General features: G+C 37.5%; 1 protein-coding gene across 2 annotated transcripts in view; it reads left to right on the forward strand.

The window, feature by feature from the left end:
* Positions 1–9966: 9966 nt before the first annotated feature.
* LOC115625912 (homeotic protein distal-less) overlaps positions 9967–21386 on the forward strand; it is a 34753-nt gene continuing 23333 nt past the window's right edge. The window contains exons 1-3 of one of the 2 annotated variants that reach the window (XM_030521148.1): positions 9967–10903; positions 14225–14418; positions 17386–17579. In XM_030521148.1, coding sequence (XP_030377008.1) covers positions 10773–10903; positions 14225–14418; positions 17386–17579 — 519 coding nt within the window. In that variant the 5' untranslated portion in view covers positions 9967–10772. The remainder of the gene's footprint in view (positions 10904–14224; positions 14419–17385; positions 17580–21386) is intronic. The other variant, XM_030521156.1, reaches the window with a different exon arrangement.

Here is a 21386-nt window from a genome sequence, read left to right on the forward strand (position 1 = left end):
TGATTCTAATTAAATTGTTCAAATGTTAACAAGCTTTTATACCCTACCTTTACAGAAATTTATGAAAGGGCACATTACTTTCGTAACACAATTTTCTGCATTCTCAAATAAAACCATGACGGTCTGTCAAGGGGCAAGGGGCTCAGTCCGTGCGTGTGGCCACAATAATTCAGGAATATATGAATTTGTTATCTTAAACTATAAATGATGGTATTTAAAAATATTTCCTTACTATTAACAAGGACTTATGCTTTTCTTTTGGCGCAAATTAGTTAGATTTCTGACTGCAGCTTAAGCGGATCCGCAGAACTATTTACTAACTATGAAAAAGCCCAAAACCTTTTTATTTTGTATATTTCTTACACAAGTTTTTAACATATTCGATATTTTAGAAAACTAGCAGTTAAAAGCGTGTTCATTACAGGCATCAACAGCCTTTGTATCCTTTAAGATATTTTCAGACAAAGTATATAGTTTGCTTTATTGATCACCAGTCCAGAACGGGTGCAGGGTAACCCAGAGTCTCCATAATGCATGGCGACTATAGAGCTATAGTACATATTGCTTAGTTTATTTTTGTTCCATGATGCGGGCAGGGCGCCCTGCGAATCGGTAAAAAACGCTGACAAATGTTTCCGTCAAAACAAATTTTGACAACCGCTGCTTAAGCATTTCACCTGTATGGCACCATGGAGCACCAAATGGGCACAGTGGTTAAAGATATAATTGTTGAAACAATAAACGAGCTAAAAAGATATCTCCGTCTACGAAAAATTCTAAAAACTCTCCAGGTATAATACATTTGAAAGATCACTCATATAGCTACTTAGTTGTTGGGAGATGTAAAGAAATAATTTAAATCTAATCACAATTTCAATCTGAGTAACGATTTCTTATCGTTGGAATCGACTTCTTTTTCCAGTCTTTAAATTGATGTTGTGTTACAAAATCTGCGAGCAGAAATTGTTGAAAATTCAACCATGGGAAAATGGTTAGAACTATGAGTATTAGGATACCTATTATTATGTTTATTCCGAAGTCTGGTATTTTAGAATTATCTACTTAACAAGCAACATTTATAAGTAGTAGAAGAAGAAGTAATATAATGAAAATAAATAATTGAAATTTAAAATTCAACTTTTCACATATAAATGACATTATATATCTCAGCTACTTTGTACCACTGTGAAGTGCTTTTAGGTGCCAGTGCCATTGTCTTTGGCGTTTGTTTTTATAGCCGGTGGTAAACTTTGTCATAGTGCCCTCCCGCGCGAGCAATTGCTCGTATACTCGTATATAATTCCAAATTAAATTTTGGCCCCAGCAAGAGGCTTAACCACTGAGTAAAACTACAACATAATTTAAAATGAATTAAAAGCGCAGCCGGTCGAAACCTCCAACTGCAGACTGTCGGCCCAACAGCCGCGAATCCCGCCACACTCGTTTAAGTCAGACAACGGACGCTTTCAATCGAAAATAGCAACAAGTTAATTTGAGTGCCTCCCCTCCGAACTGAAAAAAGTGTAATTTTTTCAACTCCGGTCGTATATGTATTTTTAAAAGTCATTAGAAAAAATTTGAGGCAACCAATTTGAATATTTGATGGCACAGCAACAACAATAACAGCACAAACTCTACAGCTACGGCCGTGCAACGCACGTTGGTTAATTTAAGGTGATAATTGCTTTTTAATGTGACACAACTAAATTTTTCGCTGAGTTTTGTTGGTGTGCCGGAAGTTTTTCTGTGCGCATGTGCAGCCAAGAGGCGCACAGGCACTTGTTATGTGGATGGGCAGACAACAGCGACAATAACAACAACAACAACAACAACTACTACTACTACAAAAAGTGTCAACAATTATTTTCAAATTTCAAAACATTTCATTTTGCCTGGTCGTCTGGTCCGTCTGACCTGTTTGGGCTGTGTTTTTCCTTTTGTGCGGCTGTACAATACAAATTTTTGATGGCTTTTTGGTGACGCTGCTTAAATAGTTTTCCGAGTGTGAAATTGACGGATGAACACATTGGTCGAGTGCCTGCTTCAAGTGAGCGTAGAAAGTTGGAGAGGGGGATCTCTCCCCCATCAATTTTTTGGCTGTGCAGCTAGACCTAAGCATTCTCCTTATGTCCATTCAACTTGGCCACAAATTTCGTTGTTTTATTTTTATCATTTTACAATTTTTTCAAAAAGTAATTTAGATTGGAAACTTGAAACTTTTTTACATAAATTTCTCTCCCTTAAATAATTCCTTGAGAAATATTATCATTGTGTCAAAAACATTTTTCTTAATGGTTTTTATTGTTCCTATATTGCTTTAGTTCTCAAAGAAAAAATTTTGTAAACAATTTTCGAATATTTAAATGCTTAATGCCTTCGATTTGGCAATTCATTTTTGTAATTTTAGTTTATCATTACATTTTAAAGTATCTCAACGCCTGATTGATGCTGATACTCGTATTAGCTACAGAGCATATTTAGGAGTGCTTCTAAATATAAGCTTTGGTTGCACTTAGCCCCAAATTACTCCTAATCGACTGTTATGGCAAATAAGTTCGAATTATTAAGCCCCTATTGTCCAGGATAACGACTAAAGATACAGAATTCTATTAGAATATCCACAAACGACACATAACACCCCTGAATCGCACATCGAATACTCAAACATTGGTTTAAAAAAATATTTTTATTCTTACAACATTACTGGACTAAAGTTACTTTTGATGTTGCTAATAGATTATAATGCGATTGCATGGTTTTAATGCGATGTCGGCTTAGATTGCCACCGGATATGCATGCAATTAAAAAAAATTGTATGCCTGAAGCCGATGTTCGTTGTCTAAGTCTTTTGTATGGCTAGGCCACATCAATAAAGCCATCAATTCATATGCGTCGGATTGTTTTTCAAACTTCAAACCAGTTGGCACACAGTAGCTGAAATCTCAATTGATTTTTTACTGTTTTCCTTGTGTGTGTGTGTTTTTTTTTTTTGGCTAATTGGCGCCGCTGGAATTCGCAAATTGTGGTTGGCTCACTCGCACGCCCGTGCAATCGAATCGCCCGATACTGCAATTCATGCTCCGTGCCAAAGTCACGCGTTGCGCTTTGAATTCCTGGAATGATCAAGTAGCTGGCATAGTCATGGCAGTCTTGGAAGTCATAGTGGTAAATAATCGCCGCGTAGTCGTGTGTCACAAGCAACAGCTGTTGCGGTTGCTTCAATGAATACATCAACAATGCGCCGACGCTGTTGGATTCAATTTATTGGCTGCAGCAGTGATGGCAACGTGGCTGCCAATTAACGCGCACAACGCCACTTGGTCAGGATGCTCGCAGCACAAACGCCACCAGCGTAGACAGTTGAAAGAGGCCGCCACCATTTCGGTTGTAGTGGCAGTCACAAAACACTTGGAAAAAATTATAATAATTTATGGAAACCTTTCAAAAACTATTGCTAGTAAAGATTGTTCTTTCTCTTGTGCATATCAGCAAGAACTAAACAAAGTGAGGGGGGGGATTTGGGTGTAATATCATAAAGGGAGTTCTCTAATTATTAAGAAATATTATTTACATATAATCTTATTTATATGCACATTGAATAGAAACTTTACAACTATTTTAGTCAATTGTGTTATTGTTATTATGACATGTTGAAGCCTGAACTAAATAAATATCTGTATAGCCTTGTGCTCATAAATACTCTCATATATAGTACACACCCTTACATATATATATCTATTTGATCAGCATTATGAGATGAATCGATATTGTCACTATAATGTGCAATCAAGCCTCTCAGTGGGCTTCTCCTTTCCCCTATTGGCAGATCATTTGTGAATCCCGACCGAATGGGACCACTATCCTAAGGCTGTCATAGAAAGAATCGACAGCTTTAATACGTATTAATATTTATTAAATTTTACAATATAAATTTGAATTCAAATTACTCTAGTCACGTACCTATCTAAAAAAACAACATGGCTTTAAAAAGTACTACGAAAATTTTGTTTATTTTCGGAAGCATAATTTGTTTTTTTTTTTATCATATTTGTTATTTAAAAGCAGAGAAGTATATTTTTTTGAATATATTAGCTTGCTCACATTAATTTAACTTGTTCAGAAGTACTTATTTTATTCATATATAAAAATATTTAATTGTGCATTTATTTTTTCTAATTTGAACTGTATCATATTATATACAAGTATGTTTGAGTTCTTTCAATCATTTGATTACCTACAACAAGAATATGAAAACTGTGAACAGGACTTTTGTAGAGGTATGGCGGCAATACGCTTCGCATTCAGTCGAATCCTAACAAGCTGTGCATTTTTAGTGGCAGCCAAACGTCAGCCAGTCAGTTATTCTTTAAGTTTGGGTCCATAATATAATTTAATTAATGCATTCAATGTCCTTTTTTAGAGAAGCTTTTTAAAAATAGAATTTTCTCATTTTTTCTGAGTGCAATGGCAGGCTCTGTATTGTACGAGCATACGATGAAGTCGTCTTGATGGCGCTGACTGTTGCCGTCGTTACTCTGCAGCAGTCGTAAAGTCTGATTTATTTCGAATTAAATGTCAATACATACAAACAAACACACAGCCAGCAGCCACTTCCAAGCAGACAACTCCAAGAGAGCCGACTCGCTAATGCCAGGCCACGGGCGGTCCGGTCCGCTCCACTCCGCTGCTACTCTGCACTGCTTCCCTGACCCAATTTGGCGCCTGCTGTGGCACTTTCATTAGCCTGCTCGTACATCATAAACAAATTCATAAAAGCTGGAAGGATGCAAAGCGCGCGCATTCATAAAATTTATGGCGTTGAAAGGCGCATCGAATGGATTTTTGAGGTTTTTCTCATCGAGCTAAATGAATAGTATGCTACATATATGTTCGTAGTACTCGCAGAGATAGTGAGGTCAGTATTGCTGGGGCTGTTGTTGTGGTTTCTGCTATTAGAGCATGGAGCTCTGCACCACTAGAGTACGCTCATTAAATTGTAATTTGAACGCATCGTTTCGCATTTCATTTGGCCGGCAAGTACTCGTAGTACATCAAATGTTGCTGGAGAGTCAGTTTCCATTTCATTGAGTTGCTGCAACCCCAGAAGTTGCCTTGACTGACTGACTGACTAACTAACTGACTGACTGAGTTAACGTCGCTACCCCTGTGTGTTCCCACTTGTTCTCCCTCCCTCTCTCTCTCCCTCTCTCGCTCTCTCTCTTGCTATACAACCACTGGCTAAGAGCAGGTTTGATTGATTTATATGTGGTTGCCATCTCATTCATGCCGCTTCTACTGTCCCTGCCTCGTCTGTCCGTTGGCCTGTCTCGTCATTTGTGGCACATTATTATTTAAATGATAAATTGTATTGCCCGGGAACTTTGGCCCCGTGCACGTACTTTGCTTTTCATTTGCTTTTATTACCCGCTTTTGTAGGTGTTTCCGTGTTGGCCTTTCTTATACACTCTGCTGCCCTTTTCGTGGCCTAGCCTGGGTCTGGGCCTGGGTCTGGGTCTGTCCGTCATCATGGACGTTGTCGTGGCCGATTCCACAGCCATCAGAACCCTTGACGTTTTGCGTTTGTACTTTTCTCTACTTGTGGGCGTTTTGCTGTGCATTTGAAATTTTCCGTTGATTTTTGTATACTTAGGTACTCGTATCTACTACGTGTATAGGGGTCGCTCGCTTTTCCATGGCCATGCATAAAATTAATCGTCTCATTTGTCCAACTCCAATGCGGCACTAAGTTTAATTTGAGAATTAATGTTATTTGGTAACAAAATCGATTAGGCTTCTGTATTTGCTTGCCTTATGAGATTTGTGTGAAAGGTCTGTGATTTGTATACATACATACATATGTATGTACATAGCAGGTATATGCCTAAATAAATTGGTAGTAGTTGGTAATGAAAAGTGAGACATTAGTGCTTTCTTTATTGAAATGGCTTTTTAGTAAGCCGTTACAGTAAACGGTCACAAAAAAGAATAATATAATCTCATTACTATAAACTCATCATATAAAGAGCCGAAAGTGATGATTTACATTTCAAAATATTGAAAAGAAATCCATAAAGATATGTAGAATATAGAATCTATTTTGTTTTTTCGACTCTGTAGTTAGAAATGGCCCATCGATTCATATTGGTTTTATTGGCTTTGTAGACGAAAAATACCTTTGGTAGTCTTTTTATATCATAAAAAGGATATATCCATTTAATTATCAAACGTGAAGCTTTTAATGTTTCCACTTAAAATGACCTTTGCAGAACGAAAACATGGTTATCTTTTCGATCAAATAAATATTAGTCCACTTATTTCAATTAAGATTTGTTGAATAGATTAAAGGTATTAGCTTGCATTAAAAATTGTGTTTAAAATGAATAATCACGAAAACTATCTTAAGCTGTGCTTTCTCAACCTTTAAAGGAAATAAACTATACTTGAATAGCAGCTCCCATTTCTTTTAAATTGTTGTTTCTTTCTTTTTACAGAGTATATGACAAAACTATTTCAGCTAAGTTCCTTTATTTAATTTGTGTTCGTTTAAAACTGTTTGTTGTATTTTTTATTATTTTATATTTATATATTATTATATTTATTATTCCAATCTAAATCAAAACTATTCAAATTTAAATCAAACATATATTTTTTATTTAAATATGCTCTTCAATTTCATCAAAAAATGTAAAAAGAAACCATCCTGCTCCCTGTTGTTTGACGTAGTTATGTTATAAATGTCATGCCAAAGATATTACTATCTTGTGTTTTGAAAAGCTTAAATATAATTCTTAGCATTTTTAATTAAAGCTTGTATCTCTACTTATATATCTACTCTTGTGCTTACTTTAACATTGAAAAAAAGAAGACGATGAGTATTGTGAATTCAGTATATACTACTACATATATATTAGGGACTATGTTGACTTTCCTTTCTATGTTTTATTCATGGAGCAGTAGAAATTCTATAAACCGATTGGCTAACTGGTGCAATATCTTAATCTTTTAAGCTATCCCCCGGACCAGACAAAGATGTCTACAGTTAGTTGAATAAAGAGTGAATATTAATTGGCAGTTAGTTAAAATCCCAATTGGAATAATGGCAGTTCTATATGTGTCAGCTTGATAATTTTATGCGAATGCTGCTGATTGACTTGCAAGCGTGTGTACGCTTGACATATTTGCACGTGTGTGCTGGCAGCAACTTGATTTATTTGCAATTAATTGGGCCGCACACACACACACACACACACTCTGTCCCTCTGGCACTCTCACATATCCGCGGGCAAATGGAACAAAAGCGACGCTAATCATAATTTACATTTAATAAATATTTCATTAACTAATTGCTACAATTAAGTGCATTTGATTTTTTTCTGTAAACTTAAGCCGTTGTAAGTGCTGGTAGTTGATTTGTATTTTTTTATTTTGTCTTGGCTTTTACATTTTAATGGAACAGTTAGAGTTATCTATCTATATTGATCGATCGCTAGCGGTGCGTTTGATAGTCGTCGCGAAAACACTTGAAACACGTTTTAATGTTTTAATGTTTAAAGCGCAGGTTTATTCAAACGCGTCTTTCTAATTGCCAGCGCCTAATGCCTTATGAATATGCAGCAGGCACACCGAAAAAAAACTCGCCCAGTATATTAGCTACAAAAAGCGGCCCAAAGCGGAAATCCTCTTACACACACACACACGCACACACACTCTCTAATATTGTGTACAGTGTATGTATGTACGTATTTAGAAGCAGTAGCAGTTGACAACTTTGTTGTTGTTTGTTAGCAGACGCCGCGGGGGCAGCGTGTTTAGTGTTCGGCCACTTCTTGAGCAAGTTGTTGCTTGCGCCGAACGGTTTTTTGTTTTTTGTGAGCTGTACGAGTAACTCTTGACAAATGCCACAACTGACAAAGTCGCGTCTTGTGAATGAAACTTCAAGAGTTTCAGCTCCAGCTCCACCACCAGCTCTAGCTTCAGCGACAACAGCAACAACGACGACGACGACAACGGCAACGACAGCGCGACGGCGACGCAACGCCATTTTGAATTTGTTGCTCTTTCATTGTGGGCGTGTCCACAACGGCTGCTTGCTTGCTCTCTCTCGCTCGCTCTCTCGCTGCGCGCTGGGGGGAGGGCGTGCTGTTGTTGCCTTTTGGTTTTTTTTATTCCTATTTTAGGAACGCGCATGCGTTGGTATTGGTGTACATAGTACTGCTGCATATGTATGTATGTATGGGTGTATGTGTGTGTGTGTCGTTTTACCTGTGCAGGTGAGCGTTGTGTCTGGGCTGGTTTGACTGGTTTGGTTTTCGTATCTTTTGTATATTGTTTGCCATGCCATGGTGTGTATTTGTGTTTGCATGCATGTGTGTATGTATGTGTGCGTTAGCCAGTTTGGTAAATTTTGCACATGTAGATGGCGCTAGTCGTACCGAAATACATATCTGTTTATCTTTAAAATGCGAGCAACATTAAACTTGTCTTACTCATCAGCTTATTTCTTAATACATTGTATAAATAAAATTCTGAACCCTTTTCACTTTTGTGATAAGGTCTTAAAGCTTTCAATTATACGGTGCCAATTATTATTGTTTACATTCTTCATACAACTACTACCAGCTGCCCCAAATAATGACCGGCTTGGCCACAAAACGTAAACAAATAATTTAATTAATTTACTACGAAACAACTGTTGATTTCATTTCGACGCCATTCGTGCCATCATTGACAGCTTGCAGTGTTTATTGTTGTTGTTGTTGGTCTTACTGTTGCTACCGCTTCTGTGCTTGCCCCGGCGACAACAAACAGAAACACAAACAAAAAATTACAGGTTCAACAATCAATTTAATAATTGAGACCTTCGCATTTAATCAACATTATTTAAAACGTCAAAATATTTGCACTTTCCATAGAGAAGGCAGCGACGTGCACAAAAAAAAGAGGCAAACGAAAAAAGTAATACAAAGAAGACAGTCGACGGCAGCAGCGCTGTCGCGTAACAAAACCAAAATGTAAGGAATTGTAGCAAACAATTTCTGTACAACATATTTGCATACAAAAGTTGTAAAATCCCAAAAGCCACAGTCGACATTGTTGTTGTTGTTGTTGGTGGTGGTGTTGCTGTTTCTGTTGTTGCCGTTGCTCATACAAAGGGCCGGCGGGCAAGTGTCTGCCATGGCCACGCCTCATTTGCTGACAAGTGGGTGGGGAGGGCGGCTTAGTAGCCAAGTCTGGGGTTTTTGTGGGCCCGAAAAATACATATACTAGTAGCTAAATAAAAGTCTTTTGGGTTGACAAAGCATATCCAGGACGAACAAATATATGCATGCATACAAGTATATCCACCGACTGCCAAAACTTAGCATAACGCATACGCCGTGCTGTACAACACGACCCAACACTCCTCACCTAATTCTACCCTACTCGACCCTACCACCGAACCCTTACAGCCCACTGCCGCGCTGTTGTGTGACCATTGATAAAATTTATGGTATTGGTGCGGTTTCAACACCAACCGCTGCCGAGACAATGCCAACACACGCATACATGCACGCAAGCACACACACACGAGCACTGCCAGCACTTGTGCTCGGCAGAGACGCTTGACAAACCGGTTCCGTGGCATGCCATTGGTGGTGGGCTGTGCCTGCAGCTACAGAGCAGCGTCGCAGCAGCAGCGCGCTCGCTCTCGCACACGCCACTCAGAGGCAGCAGCCGCTTCCGTCGCACGCTACAACCACAGAGCGACAGGGCGACATAGCAGCACCGACTCGCCAGCGACGGGCAGCGCGCAATCGCAGCTTAGAGCTCGTACCTAGTCGTATACGCACTTTGTTCGTGGTTGGTCGTTGCCGTCGTAAGCGTCGCAGCGCCGTCGTCGTTGTTAGCTCGTCAGTTCGTCATCAAGTGGTCTGGTCTGGTCTGTTGCCGTAGCTGTTGCCTTTGCTTTTGCCGGCTCGAAACGCCAACGTTTCTCAGAGATTGTGAGATCGGGTCGCGAAATGATTGCCGTCGCGTAAATTGCATAAAAAGCATGAAAAGATTATTTTGTGCATACTCGTTGTTGCAGAGTGGCGCATTTTGTAATGCCAATTAAATGCACAAAGCATACAAATTGTTATATGATTATTATTGTTGATAATTGAAGCAGAAGGGAGGGTCACCGTCTGACCCACATCGAGTGCTAAAGATTTCTGCCCATGCATTAAAGTGTGTTTTCAAGTGACAACAAGAGCAGCAGCATCAGCAGCACCAGCAGCTGAAGAAAAAGTGTTCTAATACAATTGAGTGTGCCCAATAAATAATCACAATCACAGCAACAAAGCTCATAATTTATACATAAATGTAATTCTGAAAACGTTTAACAAAACTATCATAGCCATTGTCATTGCCGTTGCCGTTGTCGTTGTCGTTCTTCTTGCCCTTAAATTAAACACGTGCTCCAAAAATATATGTGTCCGAGCATTTGGCACTTTGAGGCGTTGCCGCACATTTAATTGTCCGATTGACTGGTGAACTCTAATTAAAACTTTGTTTATGTGCAATTAAAACTTGCATACACATATATACATTTATATATACATATACACACAAACCAACACACGCATACACTCACTCACACAGATAGCGATTGTCCTGCATTTCCTTGCGCGCGCGTTCCCACAAAAGCCGTCAAAATTCTTGATAAAGTGGCCTCAATAGGCGCCAACACGCTTAATTTCACGGATCTAGGGAGCCCCTACGAGGGGCCTCCCAGCACACCGCAATCGGGCATGGATGCCCCCGATGCGCCGCATACGCCCAAATATATGGACGGCGGCAGTACGGCAGCCAGCGTTACGCCGGGCGTCAACATACCGGGCAAATCGGCCTTTGTAGAGCTCCAGCAACATGCCGCCGCTGGGTGAGTTCAAAACTTAAATTAAAAATTATGATATACTGGCTATAATTTAGATAACACAAGGGAGAATCCTTTGATATTATCAAAGAGTATGCTATTCAAATGAAAAATTGTTGTTCGTATTCCTTCACAAATAGTCTTTCGATCAGCAAATAATTTTTATGTTTAAAGCTTTTCTATTGAAACAAGTGTAAAGCTAAACTACACAATCGAATCTTGAGGATTTATTTACAGTGTACAGGTTGGTCGATAACTTTTAAAATTGCCGTGCGCCACGCAATGAATGTCGAATAAAAAATGACAACAACAAATTTCGAGCAACATACAAATAAAGTCGACCGACTTTATCGCATAAAACGGCAACACAATGATAAAAACTAAAGCTACCTATGCGATCATAAGCAAATTTTAACTTAGATTAAAGTCTATTGAAGTCAACCAAACACAACAATATCAAAGCTGCAATACATTAAGAAACAAAAAAAAAATTACTGGTTTACTGACTGGCTGACTTCAACGACAAGCCCAAAATAAATCAAGATGCAATTTTCGATATGCCAGCTTATCAGTTTCAAATTCAAATTAACTCAAGTATTTCTGTGGATATCGGGGCAGTAGAAATAGAAAGTTAAATGGAATACATGTTGTTACTCGTATGATCCGGTTCAATATACAATTTTCTTAGAATCCGATTTGTATTGCCAGCGCCAAGCATTCTGCTTCCTTGCCAACAATTCCCTAATGATTTGTATTCAAAATGTAGATCCAATGAAATCAAATGAAAAATAATCTTAGATGCTACTCTGTTCGGTATTTCCATGTAAATAGGTTTGCAGCAATATAAAAAGTTGAGCCTACAAATTCAATATATAGACCAAAGCATTTAAAATACTAGACTAAACGCTATGCTTAGTATTGTTATTAAAACTATCAGTATGGTTCAATAACTATACAACATAAAAATAAATTTTATTTAACATTGTGAAATAAAATTTGATTAAGGAAAATGATAAGAGTTACAAATATTTAACTTGTTGCAAGTTTTAATTTCTATAAATTACTAATTTGTATTAATACAAGTAGCTTCGTCAAAGCACATTTGAGTTTAAAAAGTTAATGTTTTTCTTTAGAATGAATTGAACATGGTTTCAGTTTTTCGATTCTGGTTCAAATTGTCATCGAAGCGCCATCAAAAAATAAATAAGTCCCCTTTTTGAAATTGAAAAGTTCTGTCTGTTATCGTTTTCATCCAAAGATGCCTCTTCGCATTTCAGCCTTCTGGAACTAAAAGTGATTTGAAACCTAACCATTGATAGCTTGATTATTATATTATTATTTATATTTTTGGTAATAGTACAATTTCCTAGAACGCCATACGCCCTAAGCGGAATCGAAAAGCCTAAAACCACTCTCATCTGCCGTTTGAGAATAAAACGTTCTAAACTTATTAAAAATTGCTTGAACTGTATTTTAGAAAGTATAGAATACACATTAAAATAATAATCAAATTTATTAATAAATTCCATATATACGTATTCATATAAAAATGTAAGTGTAGATAGTTGAATCTATAGTATAAAAATCTTGCGCAAGAAACTTCTTAACATCCTCAATATACTTTCTTCTTAATCATTACTTATAACAACAGACATCTATTAAATCATCGTACATGTGGAAGAATATTAATCATACTCAGCGCCTATGCGTATAGATACTTATAGATGTACATAGTTCCTATCTTAATCACAAAAGCTTTTACGATTTTATGCTGGTGCCACTGATTAACGCAACAGAACTATGCAAGTAGTCTGTAGAAAGTAGCGGAAGCCCAACATTAATTCAATTAAATTTAGAGTTTTGCTTAATATGTAGACCAATAAATGTTTAAGTTACACAGTACAGTGACGCCTAGTATTATGGAATCGCTCTGAATTGGATAACTTAAACTGTTTTCGAACGCACGATTCGATTTTTCATTATACATATTTTATTGCATATTCTGCGGTTAGGGGCTCTGTCATTTTCTTTCGCCACACAGCCTGGACTTTTAATCGTTGTTGGTTGGTCAGGGCTTCCAGCTGCGACTGCCATATTGTTGAGTGGCTTTGCGGTTTTTGTTTGCCGTTACCGTTGCGTTTGCGTTGCGAGTGTTGTTTCCGTTTCCGTGTTGCGCCACATACAACATATATATGTACATGCATACATAGATAGTTATACATATATGTATGTATGTATGTATGTATGTATGTATATAGATATGCACGTACAACGTACCATGTCGATGCGGTTTCACCTAAGCGGCGCCGCTCTATTGAATATTTTATGGCTTATTATGTGGCAATTTGTTTGAAACGTTAACATAATACAGCAAGAAGAAAAAATGGCCTGAGACATGAAACTGAACTGCATTGAAAATGCTCTGCATGATGGGAAATTGTGCAACTGTTTTCGCTTCTCACCGCACTTTTAGTTTTGGTCTGAGCCCAAAAAAGTGTTAACAAAATATTTACCGGGCAACATTTTGGAGGTTACCGACTGGATTGTTAGTGGCTGGCAAGAAACAACTTTGACATTTTATTGATTTTGCTGTGTGTCTACTTTTATAGTTTTGTAAATAAAGTCATGAAAAGGACCTGTCTATGCTCCGCTTAATATACTTACATTTACATACATACATATACACATTAGTTTCAAGTTTCGTGTTTGTTGTGTGAAAAAAGTTTTCTTTGACGCTTTTTGCATTACACATGAACTTAATACACGAGTATATATCATTAACATATAGCCACAATATGTAGTTCGTACTTGTAAATGCAACGATATAAATCTGTAGGTAGCACGCAAGCGTTTATGGTTACTTTTTGTTTATCATTATTATTTTTATTTTTTTATAAACTATGGAAGTTTCTGTTAGTTGGTGAGAATAATGAGAACTGTAGTCGGACGTTTCAGCGCAGAGTTTTGTTTGCAACAATTGCAGAAATCGTTCAAAACTAAACTTATTTTATTTTTTGAAGGATTCTTCCCTTTTCAGATATGTATTTCAATTTCATTTAAATCCTATTAAATTATTTTATGATAACCAAAATTCACTTTTATACTGAAAAAAGATGAATAGGTAGCACAAAATATTGATTTATCAATATCTATTGATATTTCCCCATAAAAAGAGGGAACAAATATTTTTTAATAATGAAAAACGTTGGGAGGACAGTTTTTTAATTGCAATTACTTTTGCACTTCCCTTATTTATATTGCTGTAATAAATTACTTTCATTTAGTGATTACAATAACATAATCGTGTTGTTCATTATGTCTTTATAGATACGGCGGCATACGCAGCAGCTATCAACACTTTGGTCCACAAGGCGGTCAAGACTCGGGCTTTCCGAGTCCGCGCAGCGCCTTAGGTTATCCATTCCCGCCCATGCATCAGAATTCATATTCTGGCTATCACTTAGGCAGCTATGCGCCACCCTGTGCGAGTCCACCAAAGGATGGTAAGTGTGAATTTACATGTAAGTCCTTCTTAAAAATAGAGTTTATGGTATTAAAAGGTCACTGGACTATATTCATTTATTATTTTAACAACGAAATATGGACTGTCGATGTAGATTACAAAGTACAATACCTTCTGATTTCAAATTAAAAGAAAGCCTCATAAATGATTTAGAAAATTTATAAAAACGCTTGGGGGATTCTAGTTCCCATCCTGCGAGATTCAAGTATTCATAAATTGGTCAAATATATGATTGTATACACCTATGCTGATGTATAAGTAATTTAAATATAAATTCAGTGGAAGAAAGAAAAAACATTTTTAAAATGTTTATTGAAATTTAAATTTAAAATGTCCGGAAAAGCAAAAAATTGCAAATTATACTAATACGTATAAACATATTGCATTTTTGTTCTATGTATTCAATTTTCAATGTTGAAATCAAAAATATTGGTTTGGTAACAAAATGCATTCTAATTCATTAATTAATAAATTTTAAAAAAAGAGCTCCTTGATTTGGTATTGTCGATAGATTATATAGTACAATAGATAGATAAATACAATAGATAGCACTGACAATAAAGATATCAGTCTTGACATAAATATTTTATCTAAACGCCAAATGTTCAACTTCTCTTTTAAATGTTTTAGATTAAACATTTTTTAAATCACACAAATCGGTTTTATGAACTAAAGTGTGAAAGGTGTTCATGAATTTTTGGTACTTAATATCAAAATCTGCAACTGTGCTTCTGCATTCTAAGTAATATGGAAGTCCTGTAACAACCAACGGTACCATTTAGGAATTAAAAGCTGGGGCTCATTTAAAGTGAATTCGTTCGATGCACAAAATGTCAGCATTATTCGCCTTTGCGACTCAGCAGAACAGTGTGCACAGAGCCTTCATGAAATTCGCACATTTCGTTTATTTGGCAACACTTGAACTGACGTAGACAGCGGGTTCAAGTGCCTTTAGTGTCGCCTCTTTGTTTGGCTTTTGAAAACTTGTTCATTTATTAGGATTTAACTGGCCTTATTGTGCATCTGTACAGGCAGACAAAGCTACTGAACTTTTAGTTTAATATTTATGGTATTATAAATGCAGCATTAAATTCTTGATTTTGTTTAAATTCAGATATTCACTATATATTCGATCAAAATCACCAGCTTCCATGAAGGTTCGCTTAAATTATATGTATATTTAGCTACAATTTTTTTTCATATACATATATATCTTTTATTTTCTGTTTGCTGGCATAATTGCGCGCTTGACTGTGACATTTTTCAACTATTTCGCTTTTATGGGTAGCTTCTCTTCTTTCTTTTATATATATATATATATATATACATTTTTTTTATATGTTTACATATATATTTTGTTTTTTTGGGCTGTTTAAGCGTTTTGGTTGAGCAGTTTTGTACGTAAGTGAAAAGCAATTCATTGCTATTGTTGTTGCTGTCATTGTTGCTGTTGATGCCGCATGTGCGTCGCTTTTAATTTCAGCTCAACGCCAACACAAAAATGTTGTCGTCAACTACCGACAGACAGCTTGACTTTCGTCACACATACGCCGCGTTGGCTGGCAATTAACCTTGATGTGGCTGGCTACTTGAATTCGAATCTATTTTTATGCATATATAGAGAAAATGAAATTTATTCGCAGCCAAACATTTAGCGCTGCAATTCGCCAACAAAAACAAAAAAAAAAAACAGCATCAACAAAATGACAAATACATTTTTGGACTGGTTGGAAACAGCTGATCGGTACCAGAAGTCATTAATGGAAACGCTCTCTTACATGCTCTTAAACACATTTGTAAGTGCCCACAGGGTGTATGATTAATTTTATGTTCCAAACATGGCAAACACAATGTCTAATAATAAATTGCTCAACGCAAGACTCTCGCAGAGGTCTCAAACTCTCTCACAGACACACAAACTGTCTCTCTAACACACACATATGCGCTGCTGTGGTTGTTGTGGCTGTCTGTTTGCGCAGTTGTTTGTAATTATAATTGCGGTAATTACGCTTTCGTTTGGCGTAATTAATTACACCATTCTTTGGCGCATGTAGTTGTCTGATGAATGCGACCGCGGCCAAGAACTGAGAGCGAGCCCTCATTTCACACAGAGTCCAATAGCCAGCCGCTCTTACACATATGCATGCATCCATATACATACATATATACATGCATGTATATATGTATGTGTGTGTGTGTGCATCTGCTCAGCAGGGACAAAGTGTCAGGCTAACTAATGGCCCATGGTAGCTTGCCGACTGGCAGTTGGGTGGTCGTTTGTCGAGTCGCTCTCTCACTCGCTCCAAGCTGCCATTTTGTCATTAAAGCCACAGCACGTGCTATGGCGCCAATAATTTTTGGCGCAAAACACACACACACACATGTACGAGTATGCTCGTATGTGTGCACATGTGCCTGTCCGTATTTGGCGCTTGATAATAGTTGATAGTTTATAGCCGCTGTTTGCCTTTGACGAACAATTAACGTTGTCATCAAAAGTTTCAATTAAATTTCGATTTCGATTTTCTTGGCGGGTGCTTTGAACTTTTGTTTTTATTTTTCCTTTTATCTATCTATCTATTTATCTTGTTTTTTAATTATATTTATTTTTATGACATTTACAAGTTACTTTACGTTCGCTGCCAAAAATGTAAGCTGCAATTAGTTAGTAGCTGCTCTAGCTCCATAAAAGTAACAGTTTATGCATTCCCCACAGCAGTGTCTCATAAATATGCATAAGTCATAAAATACCAAAGCAGCTTGCACAATGAACAATGGATCCAGGGAATGGGGGGAGGAGGGAGCACACAAAAGGGCTTAAATACCGCAAATTGCCTTGCTATAGTTTTTATGCCCCAATTATAAATTCATCATTGACCGTTTGCCTTTTACAGTCAGTCGATCTTTGTTCCTGCCTTTGTATTTTGCTCATGTTCTTTATTCTCTTACTTTCCACCACTTGCAGACTTTTCAATCTCAGACAAATGCGAGGACTCTGGCTTACGCGTCAATGGCAAGGGCAAAAAAATGCGCAAGCCTCGCACAATTTACAGTTCACTGCAGCTTCAACAATTGAATCGCCGATTCCAACGAACCCAATATCTGGCATTGCCGGAACGTGCCGAACTGGCAGCGAGTCTGGGTCTGACGCAAACGCAGGTGAGTTAATAAAAATTTAAAATGTATGCATTAAGAAGTGCATTGGCCTTATCCTACACTCTAAGTTCCAACAGAACTTTCTATAAGAAATAATAAGATATGAGATTCAGGGGAGTACAACTAAACTGAATGCACAAGTGACCATTTTTATTGGATTAAATCCTGAAGTGCATTCTGACATTTCCTATTTCCTATTAAGTACTATTAAAAGTTTGAATTGAAAGCCATTTAACAAGCCTTAAAATTAAAGGAAACTTTTATGGTTTAAATAAGAGTTAAATTTGGCATTTTTTCAGCTCTTAAAGAACTCGTAAAATACTATATTAAATAAACCAAAAATAATAATAAATTTGGAAGTGCCATGCAATAGTATGAAATAAGCTATAACATTTTTCAAAATGTTCTACAAATTGGAACACAACAGAGGAGCTTCTGTTTATTTTCGTTTTTTGATTGCTTGACGTATGAAATAACTTATCTTGATTCCTGAAGAGCGAACACCTTGTCAATTCTTATTCAAGCAAATTACTTATTCAGTTTTTTCTTGACTTTAAATATGGATTAACCAATTCTCAACACAAGTATTCAGTCTTCAATGTCCATTCCGTTTTAATGACCCTTTCAGAGCAAAGTTCTCAATTTTTAGTTTCCAAGTAGTGCTCACGCAATTCCCCATGCTAATCCTTTTAACAAGACCTTAACGACTCATACTAATGCGAATGTACATATGTACAAGTATATTGTGGATATGCAAACGAGTGCATTTAAAATTGAATTGCTGACATGTTGCTGCTAATGTTGACTGACAAACGAGCCACATACAAATGTACGTGCATAGTCTAATGTATGATGGCCTCCTACGCTTGTGACCCTCACTCAGACCGTGTTCTGTGACGAAATACAAGTACGTGTCGCCACTACGACTCACAACTATGTAATACTATTATGTATGTAGTATGTACGAGCATCTACAGTTTTTTCCACGTGTGTCAATGTCAATTTTATTTTTATATATTATTACTACTTTTTTTTTTTTTTTTTTTTTTGCATTGCACGCGCTGTTGCCCAAGAGAGGCAATGAGAGAGGGAGATACATATTTACAAAAAAAAAAAAAAAACGCCTGCCATTGTCGCGGGTTTGCCCCGAAACACCCACCCAGATAGATGTTGTTGTCGTCAACGTCCAACTGTCTGAAATACTTATTGTTTCTGCTGTTCTGAGTGTAGTTTTCCACTGGAAAAAAAAAAACGCAACAATTTGCAAACTAGCGCACAGATACACAAACACACACCCTTATATACTTTCATAGTTGGCAAAACTTTTTGCAAAAAAAAAGTAAGTAAGTGAATGAGTCTCGTTTTGAAAAATTTATTGATAGTGGGCGTGGGCTTCCTAATTGAATTAGTGTGCCACAAAGTTCATGCACACACACACACACACACACATGCACGAGTACGCCTTACAACAGTCATAAGAAACTTGTAAAACAAGTCGAGACCCTGTGCCATACTGAAGTGCATCTGTGTGTTTGTGCTTGTGTTTGTGTGTGCGTGCGTGGGTGTTGCTCAGCCGCAAGTTGTTTATCAAGATATGTAGTATTTGAATATTGCCTGCTGTCATGGGCCATGCGCTATTGAAGACGCAGACAAGTCTGCCACTGCCACACACGCACACACACACACACATACTCGTTCGTACACACGTTACATGTGTGTTCCACACGGCGGCTGTGTAATAAATATACTTTTTCGCCATGCCACAACAATGACAGCAGCGCTGTACTTAGTCACCCCATAAAAGCTGATTTACATGCACCAACCGCAATGCGCCGCAGTGGGTTTCCCCGCATTCCCTCAGTCCACAAACAACCGCATAGCCAAGCCTACAAGCCCACAAACCAAAGCCATAGCCATAGCCATAGCCAAAGCCAGAGCGCCCAAAGAGTCGAAAGAGACCAAACCAAAGAGACTAGAGAATGAGGAGTTGAAGTCAAGTCGAGGCCAAGTCGTTGCCAAGTTGCGGACGACAACGTTGTTAGGACTTTGGCACATGAAAACCGCATAAAACTGGCAGCTGTCAATCGACGTCAACATTGCCAACTGACAGTCAAGTAAAACTAAACAAACAGCGCCACGCCCACAATGCACAATTGTTTGTGTGCGCTGCACTTTAACGAACTGGGCCCAGAAAAAACAACAACAACAAATTCAACGAAACGAGTAAAATAAACGGTACATACAATTTGGTTTTTATCTCTTGACCCTGCGGCATTTAAAGGGTTAACACTGCACCGCTATCTCTTACATACACATCCCCACATACATACATACGTACGTACCTTCGAGTATGTATGTATGTATATTACACAAAATTAATTTATGAGTGCGCCGAGGGTGTTACTGTTATATTTCTTATCCTGCACAGGCACGACCCTAGGCTACTGACTTTCGCTTTCGTCTCACGTGGTGGCGGGCTCGCGACCTATGCGCGTGTTAATTAAAACCGCCCTGCGTTTTCCTTTCTGCCCCACCGATAACCGAAAGCAGCACCATCAGGCACCATCAGCACCACCAGCACCAGCAGCACCACTGGCACCAGCAACGGAAGTTTTTTATTGATTTGGACGCTATGTCTATGGCAGCTATAGCGCAATGCTTACACGCCAATGTTTGGCCCATGCAAACAAAAAACTATTGTGCTTTAGCTTAAGATTTATGCGTTACACAAACAGCAACAGCAATAGCAAAAAAACACAAACACCAACTAAAATACAGCAGACAATGCCTAAAATGAACTAGGTAGCTGCAGCAAAGAAGTGACATTTCATATTCTGAAACAACAGAATAGTATAGTGTAGTATGTGCCTTTGTTCTGGCTAAAGAGCTAAAATGCTATCTTCAAAGAGAAATATCCCTCTTAAGCACTATTTGTATTTATTTATTTATTCAAACACGATTGAGAAATGGCTTAAAAAGTTTGGAAATCAAACATATACTATAGAACATTTTCAGTTTTGAACTTAAAATCAAGTTATAATCTTCTTTTTCTTTGGAACAACCTCTTCTATTTTAGGGAGGACAGAAATGGTATTAAAATATATACTATTTATATATTTATGTATTTATTTATTATATATTTATTTGCTGCTTCATTGTGAATCTCCAAATGTGGCTATTGCTGTCTTTTTTGTAAGCCATACGATTTTGAATAGAATAGTTTTCAAGTTTTCGCCCCACCCCTCACAAAGCTCTAGTTTTCCAAACAATGCACATTTGTTTATAATTACAAAAGCCTTTTTTAATCAACTTAGACTTGATTGATCTGTGGTTCTTTATGCTTCACTGTAACAGCAACAACTGCAGGGCAACTTAATGGCCTTCAGCGGGCGTGCACACACTTTTCGCTGTAGTTTAGTTACTTTTTTTCACTTTTATTTTATACAATATTTTTGGGGCGTGTTGCAGACGAGCAGGCAGTTAGCACGCCTCTGTTATATAAGTAAGTTGCTGTTGTGTGTACACACACATACGCGTGTGTGTGTGTGTGTGCGAGTCTTAAAGTTTTGTCTTGAATTTGAAATGCAGCAGAAGTTTTGCACGCTCGCAGTAGCTCATTGACTGACATTAACAACTGACTGGCTGGTCAGCTGGCTAGCCTTAATCTAGACATGTTCTAACACCTGCTTATACTTGTATGATAATAAAAAATGTAGTGCTGAAAAGAAAAAACTAGTAAAACATTTATTCATAATGCGACTTGTAAGCACATGCACGGACGCGCTCTGTCAAAACTGTGGCAAATTTTAA

This window comes from Scaptodrosophila lebanonensis, unplaced genomic scaffold (assembly GCF_003285725.1).
Source record: "Scaptodrosophila lebanonensis strain 11010-0011.00,11010-0021.00 unplaced genomic scaffold, SlebRS2 tig00000001-arrow-pilon, whole genome shotgun sequence".
NCBI lineage: Eukaryota > Metazoa > Arthropoda > Insecta > Diptera > Drosophilidae > Scaptodrosophila > Scaptodrosophila lebanonensis.